General features: G+C 40.4%; 1 protein-coding gene across 1 annotated transcript; it reads left to right on the top strand.

Moving 5' to 3' along the window:
- The first annotated feature begins 2,345 nt into the window (after positions 1 to 2,345).
- Positions 2,346 to 10,144, top strand: LOC125007320 (probable transmembrane reductase CYB561D1). The gene is made up of 3 exons (XM_047584059.1): positions 2,346 to 3,379; positions 4,933 to 4,970; positions 7,768 to 10,144. The coding sequence occupies exons 1-3, from the start codon at positions 3,223 to 3,225 to the stop codon at positions 8,272 to 8,274; spliced, it is 702 nt and encodes a 233-aa protein (XP_047440015.1). The 5' UTR covers positions 2,346 to 3,222; the 3' UTR covers positions 8,275 to 10,144.
- The last annotated feature ends 466 nt before the right edge of the window (positions 10,145 to 10,610 follow it).

Raw genomic sequence — 10,610 nt, 5'->3', positions numbered from 1 at the left:
GAAGACCCATGTCCATTCTCTGATGAGGCACAACTGTTTTGCAGGAGGAGGTCATAATGTTATGCCTGATCTGTGTAGGTCACATATTCTGTCTCTTTATTTATAATATCATGAAGAAAGGGAAATCCTAAAACAAAAGTAACGTGTTTCAGTAGCTTCTTCATTCATTTTTAAAACCCTTTTTTATTGTTATTTTTTATTATTTGGGATCATCTGTTTGCTGGAAAGTCGCTAATGTTCAGCCAAGAACCAGAAAATCAGCTGCAACTAGAGGAATTTGTTCAGATGATCCTGATGTTTCATGAAAATCTCTAGACTCATGCCACTTCTGCAGAGTCCCAGGTTTCACACTAAGGTCTAATAAGGTCTGAATTTGGGTGGTGGTCCTGTACCTCAGTAGACCATTAACACAAACACACACACACACACACATATATAACCAGTACAGGCATTTAACTGAGTGTAATCAGCTTAGTTTCATCTCCCACCTCCACCGATGAAGAGTTGTGTTCTTGAAATGTTTGTTCCGCTGCATGTGATGGAAGCGCATTAAACACAGTCAGGTGAAGTATTTTTGGGCAGAAGTGAATCGAAACCAGGAAGGAAGTGGAGTCCGCGTCTGCAGGTTCATTGGTTCGTCGCCTGTGTGGGTTTGCTGTGGTCGGTGGGGTGTCGAACTCATCTTAGTTCAGGGGCCGCGCGCACACAGGCCAGTTTGAAAAGGAACCATATTTGGTAACTTCAGCTCATTTTAAATTGCATCTATGCGCCTCAGTGAGGTTTAGAACCATGTGGTTTCTCACTCAGCCAACCAGATAATGGACTAAATACATGTTTACATTTGATTTCCACTTAAGGACAAGAAACCATATATTGTAAACTCATTAATCTTGATTTTCTCCATGAAAAATTTCACATAAAAAGTCTTTGGAAATTGTACAATTAGGGTTAAAATTTAGATTTTATTTCAGGGTTCATCGATAAATAACTTCAAATAAAGCACATGATGAATGTGTTCACATCAACTAGACATTTCTAAAGAAAAAGAAGTGTAATTTCTGTTTAATTCTAGGTCTTAAACCTGTCTTGGATGGAATTTTTGCGCTTGGCCAGATTGGACCCTCTGGCGGGCGGCTTTTGGGCCCGCGGACTCTAGGTTTGACACCGTCGGGTACGTAATACCCTGGTGTGTGTGTGTGTGTGTGTGTGTGTGTGTGTGTGTGTGTGTGTGTGTGTGTGTGTATGTGGACTAGGGTTTAATGTTAGTGGGAGTGGAGAGTGCGCAGTGCGCCCTGGACGCAGAGTCTGTATTTGACCCAGTTTTTAAATTCACAGTCTGACCATAGACTCAAAATCAGCCCACAGTGTAAAGTCCTGAAATACTTCTGTCCCATCTAAAAAAAAAAAAAAAAGTAGATACTATTTTTCCAATCATCAAAACGTATTAGAGTGGATTTTCCTTAATTTGTTTTTTGCGTAAAGATACTTACAATTATAATGTTAGATGCATTTATTCTTCATTCAACCAGTCTCTATTTAAAACAGCTTTCATGACTTCACGGGGGTAAGACGTCCCTCCCAAGTATATGGAAAAACAGTCCCGTTTTAGGCAGGAATGACCTGTCCCTCCATGTGGGGTTTAAAACGATCTCCGCCCGGAAGAATCGTCCCCAGAGTTTCGTATTATGATGAGAGAAAAACAGTGCGACTAGAACTACAACAACAGTTTTCGTAGCATACTAATTATGTAAAATAAAACGAACAACCAATTGTCGGGTGTTCTTCATTATCACGAAATTTATTTTCGTTGTATTTGTTGTTTGTTTGTGTTTGTTTAATCGATCCTCCGAGATGTAAAATCAGTCCCGGAGTTTGTTCAGATATTAGTCACAAACATAGTTCTATGTAGTAGATTTAAAGCAGTGCAGATGTGAGATGTATGAGACAATCTCTCATTCTTATATTTGACTTGATCTAGAAAGAACAGACAGAGGGAAGGAAATGGTAATAAAAACCCGGAAGTAGTGTTGGCGTGTTTGTGCGTCATGTGTTGATGTTCGATAACACCGATTTCCTCTCCGATCCGATACTGAGTAAAATTCAAGCTGGTATCGCATACGATATTTATGCAATAACTAATGTCTCTGTTTATCTAAGAAAAATAAAATAAAAATAACGTAGTCAGTAAATCAATAGCTTTAAACAATACAGCACAGTTATTTATTATTAAACTTGAGTATATTGAGTAGTGCTCATTACTATGTCGACATACAACTAAAGGAACAGTACAATATAGAATATGCGAAAATGCTGTTTCAACACTAAAATATAGCAATATACTATAATAACACTATAAAAATTAAAAACTTGCATCTTAATTGTGACTCTGTTCTCTTCTCTTCCGTCCACCTCATCATAAATGCCTCATATTTTGTGTTGTGGTTGTGTTTCCAACGGGATCAGAGATTCAGGGGTGATTAAATGTCAAACTATTTGTGAGACACTTTGGCTAAAATGTCTGTATAGCTCATGTCTGTATATAATGTTTTGTATATTTAATGTAAATTGGACTTAACATTTTTATATTTTTTACTACCTCATTTTTATTCATATTTTATTTTAAGAATATTTTATTTTATTTTTATTCTTATGTCTGGTTCATATGTTCTTCCTTATCTTGGGACTCTTGGACAAAACAATTAAAATGATCGTTAATCTTGAACAAAATTGTCAGATAAAGAAAATAAATTGCATTTAAATGAGACAATGAAGTGAAACTTAAAGGTATGAAAGTTATTTTTCAACTCTCATTGTTTGGTGACAAACACCTAAAAATGCACTCGACAATAGTTTAGTTACTTTCTACTGTTAATGATATAGATTACCTGGAACAACGGAAGTATCAAAAGTATCGACATTTTGATTTGAGGATCGACTTTAGAGCGTGAAGATCTGGTATCGGGCTTATCGGCGTGTCAGTATCTATCCGCACATCACTAATGTTGTGTAGCTCAGCTTCAGCTTCCTCTTCCTCCTCCTCCTCCTCCTCTTCCTCCTCGTCTCTCCGGATCATGGAGCACTTGAAGTCCCACGTCGCGCCTCTCGCTTTCGGTGCACCCCTTCCACCTTCCGCAGTGCGCCTCAGGTAGCCGGGCCGGACAAGGCAGGACCAGGCTGGACCAGGCGAGGCCGGGCCAGGCCGGGCCGGGCCGGGCCGGGGGCATGCCGTCCGACGTGGAGTACAGTCCGGTGGGAGAGGGGCTGGGGATGCGGGACTTCTGGCTCTACGTGTGGATGAGGCGAGTGGCGGCGATAGCGGCTCACGCCACCGGAGCGGGACTGACCCTGGTCATCTGTCTCCTGTCCAGACCCGGAACCAGTGAGTGGATTCATGCGTGGGTGATGATCACCAGATCAGATCAGATCAGACGCAGCAGCTGGTTCGGACAGCTGGTACACTGTTATTACACGAGGACATACAATAACAACAGATAGAAGTAGAATAAAAAAAGAAGGGAGCTTAAAGTTAAATACCAATGAGCACAATGGAATCTATAAATAGATAAATGGATAAATAAGGGAGGTTACACATTTGAGCAGTAATAAAGTTAGGGAATAAAGATTAGGCAAAATATTGGTTGTTTTTCCTAAGAGTTTGTTTAACTCCTGTGATCTTGGAACAATATACTTTTGATAAAAACGATTAAAAAAAAAACTGACAGAGAAATAATATTCATTTTGCGGAGAAGATGGTTTCACAATGTTTGCAGGGTTCATATCAAATTTGAGGTTCTCGTTAAAAAAAAACAAACAAAAAAAAAAAAAGGTGCCTATATGTTTACATGGAGCAACCTTCTTCTACCATTGGTAAACACACCTGGAGCACAAAACATGGTGCCGATCACTTCCACAGCCGAGGAGGTTCATCTCAGTTAAAACACCAGCGAGAGGATCTGGTTTAATCCGGGGATGACCTGGCCTGGATGCATCTGGCTTGGTTTGTGTGCTCAGTCAGTCAGTCAGTCTGTCTGCTGGTTCACGCACACAGACGCAGCGAATCAAGTATAGACTTTAGACTTTCCACTTGACTGTAGGTGACTGAAATACGTTAAATGTAGTGGACGTGGACGGCAGAGGAAAGGAGTCATCGGGGGGCTGTTATTTAGGGCAACTACGGCTCCTGCTTTCATATCAGCTCGTACACAAACGACTTGAAAAATGTGCCTCCTTCGAGCCGGATGGAAACAGCTATGTTAGATAATAATAGTTAAATAATAATAATAATAATATGAATGTATAATGCGGTTTAAAGGATATAAAGTAGTATCATCAATGACCACAGTCCAGTTGGTTCCTCAAAGCGAGTCTTCAGGGTGGTGGACATTGTCCATGATGGATGGACCGGAGCTTGTTCAAGGTCCTTTTAATCTGTCACCGATGTCCAGAGTCCTGCTTCTGTATCAGCTTGTCCTGCTGTGAGGTTGCTTTCTTCTTAGTCCTCCCTCCCCAGCCAACAGTAGTCTGGTAGAACATGTCCATCAGATATTAAACTTATCTGAAAGTTATCTTATCCTCCTGAGGAAATAGAGACTTTTCTGAGTCTGCGTTAGCCGACTGGTCCAGTTTGTGATCCAGCTGTAGAACCAAGTACTTATAGGTCTGAACCACCTCTACACGCTGTTGATGTTTACAGGCTGCAGGTTTGACCTGGACCTCCACCTCCTTGGTTGTAGCTGCACTGATGAGAAAGCAGATCTCTGGCCACTTGATCGTTTTCTAATCAGAAGCTGGTTAGAAAGTTTAGAGCGAGACTCATGTCAAACTCCAAAAGCAGTTTTCGCATTAATTAGAACTTTTTTATTTACTTTTTTTATTTTTTTATTTGATAGTTTCAGGCTGTAACATGCTCACTCGTGTTTCTCTCTGTTCCAGGTCTCTTTTCTTGGCATCCAGTCTGCATGTCTCTTGCTGTAAGTAACGGTCCAAACACGACATCGCTGTGTTTCTCTTTCCACACACATGTTAATTGATAACTAATACGAGCCGGCATGTTTATCCTATCAGTGAGGACTGTGACATCAGTCTTCGATTAGAAAGCCTAGCGAAGACCAAACAACACATAGACAACTATGTAAAACAATTGTCTACTTACGGTTCAAATTTGTCCATGATTAGAGGAAGATGTCTGGCCTGTTTTGTTGTAGTCTTTCACATTAAGGACTGGAGCCGAGGGCTGAGGTTTATTCTTTCAGATGTTTGTTTATCTCTGTGTGTCCGGCCCCAAGCAGATGTTTTCCTCCATGTGAGCTTCCTCCTGTTAAAAAGAGAGTTCATGCTTGCTCTGGAGGTTTCAGACCAGGTTTTGTAAAATGTCTTGTGTTGTGATTGACGCCATATAATTAAAACTAGGGGTGGGGGAAAAAAATAAATACCGATATGGCAATATATCGTGATGCTTTTTCATCCAATACAATATCAATTTTTAGCGTCTTAATACCGATTTTAAAATAAAAACAAAGAAAAAGGGGCCGTGAACACATCCACCTCCATTTATTCGGTACAACTATAAACACAAATATTGTTTTTGACTAAAATGAATTATCAGTCTTCTGATGTACACATATACAACGTGTATTCTAAGCTGCATTTAAAAATTCTCAGTGAACTATGTAGAATATTGAAATATGTTGCAGTATCATAATATCGCAATAATGTATCGTATCGTGACTCAAGTATCGTGATACGTATCGTGTATCGTATCGTGAAGTTCTTGCCTAAATAAATTAAAACTGAATTGAACTGAAGCGTAGATCTCATTGTCTGCATAGGTTGACTAGGTAGATCATCTACTTCAAGTTTATAGCTTTTATTCTATTTTTAGGGTAATTTAGGTTTTATTTGCACTGAAATATTATTACAACCTGTATAATAAACTTGTTTCTACAGTCACGTTGAGATGTAGTAAACTATATTAACTGTATTCACTCTCCTGAAAGCATTCGACTCGGGATCTTTTTTTTCCACTTGAATAATAGATGGGGTGGCCGCACTAACTAGCCGCGTTGCATCACTGCACCAGCTATTGTGTTACGAATGGACTATGTTCGCGAGGACACTGGAGTAACTTTCCAGTCGGTGTTTGTTTTTTCATGACGTTGCTGCAGGACGTCAGCCTTCATATCTGAGCTGAACTCCTGTCATTGAGGTTGTAGCCACTACTTGATTATTTGTTCTATAGATATAGAGGGTGTGCACTGACGCCACTGATGCCCGAGGCCACGCCCCCTGAGGGGCAAAAACATGTGAAATGTATCAGTAAATACAGAGAGACGGGAAAAATGTGGATTATCAGATCAAATTAAGGACAATTGGACTCGACAATGATTTATAAAAACTACCAAATCACAAATTGTCCATGAACATTGACATGTGCCCAGAAATCAGTTCACCTGGTAATACTAAGGTACGACCTTTTGGTACTTTACACAACACAGAAAAAGTGGATTAGCCTCAGTTTCAGTTAGTTTAAGTTATTTTTAGTTTATCTCAGTTATGATAAATGTAGCTAAATAAAAGATGCTAACGCTAAGAGCTTTACTGAGAGGTAACTTTAGCCATACAATACTGTAGCGTTAAAAGGATGATGAGGAGTGATCACAAATATTCTGTTTACTGTTTTATTGTTATTTATTGTTGTAACTAAAATAGTTACTTTCGACCGTAACTACGACAAAACAACAACAGCCGCAAACTTATCTGACAGCCCTCCAGAACGTAACTTAAGAACTAACTTAAGGTTTGACTTCAATCAAAAAATCAAAAAATACAGCATAAATTAACATTACCAGACACTAAATGTGAACCACAACACCAGGTTTCTGTGCCTGGATTCCAGTTGTTTCTTGTAATGCAGCAGTAATACATTTACTTCCCTTTTCTTTGGCAGATATCTGTAAACATCTTCACTTTTTAAAAAAAACAATTCTGAAATTTAGATGCTATTAAAGCCTGTGATTCAAACTAATGCTGCTAATCTCCATGTTCAACTATCACTTTTTGCCACTCAGTTTGAAGGGGTTCAATATGAGGTTATGTAGAAAGGACACAAACAGTTCAGAGTTAATAACAACAAGCCTTATACTGTGTGTAAACATGGACCTACCTGTGTGACAGGTTTAATTAATAATATGTTCTGCTCCGACTCCAACACTTACAAGGAAATGTTTGATTATACATTGTTCTCATTTATTTATTTTTGTCCTACTCACAGGGCTCTTTTATAGGACCGCGGTACCTAGATGTCGTAACTTTCGCATGTAGTCTACGCTGGTGTGAGTCATTTACACTTGTGCGCTCATCTGTAATAACACCACCCAAACACTAGTTGGCGCTGTGTCTGTTTTTAGGTTCATTTCTGTTTGTACTTTGTGCTTCACTTTCAACAATGGCGATGGAAACTTTCGCTGACTTTTGAGTATGTATGAACTTTATAAGAGAAACTATCTTTGAAAAAATAACAATTTGACACATACGTTAGTGTTTTTAGTCCCACCCACTAACAAGGAGGAGGTGGAGCTTATAACCTGTACTGCAGCCAGACACCAGGGGGAGCTTTACGTGCTTTGGCTTCATTTTAGAGGAGCAGTTCCACCATATTTATATAGTTTAGCTTAATGTTTTGTATGTGTCCTGATGTAAGGACATGATGGAATGTGTTTCTCAAAAAAAAAAACGTGATTATCTTGTCTTCCTATTCTGTCTCCGCAGTATTGCCTGTGCCTGACTGAAGGCATCCTCCTCTTCTCGGCCGAGGGATCTCCCTTCTGCTTCAAGTCTCGGAAGTGTAAAGTCCGTCTGCACTGGTTCTTCCAGGCCCTGGTGCTGATAGCTGCTGCCACGGGCCTGGGCTTCATGGTGGCCAGTAAAAACGTGTCCGAGCTCCCCCACCTGGTCTCCTGGCACAGCCTGCTGGGCACCTGCACCTTGGCCGCCACCGCGCTCCAAGCGGCCTGCGGCATCGCGGTCGTCTTCCCCAAACTGCTGCGCGTCTCCTCCTCCCCATCCAGGCTGAAGCTGTACCACGCCACCTGCGGCCTGGTGGTGTACCTGCTGGCCACGGTGACCGTGATGTCGGCCATGTTCTCGGACTGGTTCCAGGCCACCGTGAAGGGAGTGGCGTGGTGGGCGCTCCTCCTGCTGCCCCTCTTCCCTGCCCTGGTGGTGATGAACCAGATCACCAACGCCTACCTGCCCCGCAAGAAGATGACCAGTTAGGACGAACTCGGGTTGGCTTCGTCCACTTTGGTGGCCACAAACCGAACTCGGGGAAGAGTCGGATCCTCCGCTAGTGATAAAATAAGTAAAGCGAACAGCTGATTGTCCCACACATAGTGGTTTGTCTTGAACCATGGCTTTCTGAAAGGAATTCATGAAGGTCTTCACATACGCCGTGAAAGCTAAAGTCTGATTGTAAGTAGCGGCTTTCTGAAGGGTTACGTACTGCATAGACTGTATCTAAATATTTACAACGCATCCCCACTTCCTGGCATTGGTCAAACTGATGCCATTATCTTCAGAGCCAGAGTCTGATCCGGTCCGAGAGTGGAGCCACGATGTCTATGACTCACTCACGTTTTTGTTTAATTAAAGCTACGTTCTGCTCTACCTCCACATTATAAGGAAATGTTGATTATACACTGTATTTGCTTTCACAGTCCTATGGGACCGCTTTACCGAGTGGTTGGCATGGCAACTGTTGGTCTCCACTATGCTGTTTCTATAGCGTCAAATAACTAAAGCGAAACGGAATCAAAACAAATTATGCATTATATACATACATACATAAAATGAAGTCGTTCGGCCCAAGTCCCGCCCACTAACATGAAGGGGGTGGAGCTTATGACCTATACTGCAGGCAGTCACCACCAGGGGGAGCTCTACTTTAGCTTTAGCTGTTCCATCTTAATACATATACATGATATGGTGATTATGTACCAGCCTGTAAATACTATTTATTTATTCTTTTGTGGTATGTTTATGATGTTTCATGAAGTATGGGTAAGAACGTGGAAGTTCCATCGACCTTTCTGAGATTTATTTTTTTGTTTGTTTAGTTGTTGTTCACACAAAATTGCTGTGAGACACTTGCTGCGTTTCCATTACACTTTTTTGCAAAATTTAAGCGTTATTTCTGAAATTTCAATAAATTACGTTTTGCGCACGTTTCCATTGAAGCATGTTTGCCGAATGAGCTGTAAGTCTCGTAAATATCCCATAATTCTCTTTAAATTCTCGAGACTTAACTTTGAGGAAATGGACTTCAAAAAAAAAAAAAAGTGTTTCCATTGCATTTTTGCGATACACTTCTCAATCGATGCGTCTTAAAAACCAAATCTAGAGAGCGTAAAAATGTTTTAGCTTTAGATATTTGGGAGTTTTTCGAAATGTAGGCACTTCCAACACCATTTTTTTTATTGCGATATTTGGGTTTTGCGCATTTCTAGGAGTAATGGAAACGCAGCAACTGACCATCTCGCCTTTCACGCGTTAGCAGAAGCAAAAAGACAAACACAACAAGCTCCTCGCCCAAATAGAGGCTTATTTTTGTGGATGTTACGCTGCCGCTCTCAGGTATGTTAATATTCCAACAGCACAAACCAGTTTCCAGCTCCAGCTTGACAATAAGTGTTACATCAGTACAAAATGTCCTTTACCAGGTTTGTTTTTCGTTGTTGTTGTTGTTGTTGTTATAGGCAGAGATAATTAATCTGGACTCTCTTTTGTGTTGTTTTGTCAGTAGCAGAGGTTTCCCACCAGCCCTGTCATTAGTTAAAAACACTCAATTTCACTACATCCACATCAGATTTACTCGTTACCAGTAAAGTTTTAATAACTCTAAACTGAGCCCTAACACTTCTTCTGATGTCATCTTTCTGGACAAAACAGTTAACAAGCTTTTATCTATTTTACTGTGGTTGCTTTGCTTGTTGTTTTCCAGGGAAACTGCTCCAGATTTCAAACTGGACGATGATGAATGTGGATGATTTTAAAATGTTGTTACTTGACGTACTGGATGTACCTGCACTGATCCTCCAGGCTTCATCTCCTGTTGTATTCAATACATATTAAATCCATTATAAAATCATTGGGTGACCTTTGGGCTTCTTATCTGCTGTGTGTGAGTGGTATAATAAACAGTACGACATGATTCAGCGTTATTCAATTGTTTCTAAAAGCACTGCTCTCATGTCTGTTCTTCGCTGAATCTGAGTTTCCACTGATAGAAACTCTTCCTTTCTGCTTTCTTAGAAAGTTTGTGTCTGGTTTCACTACGATTAAGATGAAAACTCTGCACTTAATGTACATGAGGTGGAAAACATCCTCATAATCAACTCTAATTACACATTTCCTTGTAGATCTTTGAACTTGCGCTTCTTTAGAAGACGCTCTCGTTATCTTTATGGACACATTGTTTGAGAGTCAGCCAGGTCATCGTAAGTTCAGTTGTCGAGGTGCTGCATCCTGTAAATCCGGTTTCAAACTATTTTTTTTTGATGCACCTTCCCTGAAACAAGTTTGTCTTCTTTTGCAGTCTTTTGTTTTTACTGGTG

The sequence above is a fragment of the Mugil cephalus genome, chromosome 4, assembly GCF_022458985.1.
Source record: "Mugil cephalus isolate CIBA_MC_2020 chromosome 4, CIBA_Mcephalus_1.1, whole genome shotgun sequence".
Classification (NCBI taxonomy): domain Eukaryota; kingdom Metazoa; phylum Chordata; class Actinopteri; order Mugiliformes; family Mugilidae; genus Mugil; species Mugil cephalus.
This window is presented reverse-complemented; position numbering and strand designations above follow the sequence as displayed.

What these genes read in the sequence shown, in the direction of transcription:
- LOC125007320 (XM_047584059.1), top strand. Translation starts at nt 3,223, where the DNA reads ATGCCGTCCGACGTGGAGTACAGTCCGGTGGGAGAGGGGCTGGGGATG. An exon ending in CCTGTCCAGACCCGGAACCA is followed by an intron (nt 3,380 to 4,932) that starts GTGAGTGGATTC and finishes TCTCTGTTCCAG; the next exon opens with GTCTCTTTTCTTGGCATCCA. An exon ending in CAGTCTGCATGTCTCTTGCT is followed by an intron (nt 4,971 to 7,767) that starts GTAAGTAACGGT and finishes CTGTCTCCGCAG; the next exon opens with TATTGCCTGTGCCTGACTGA.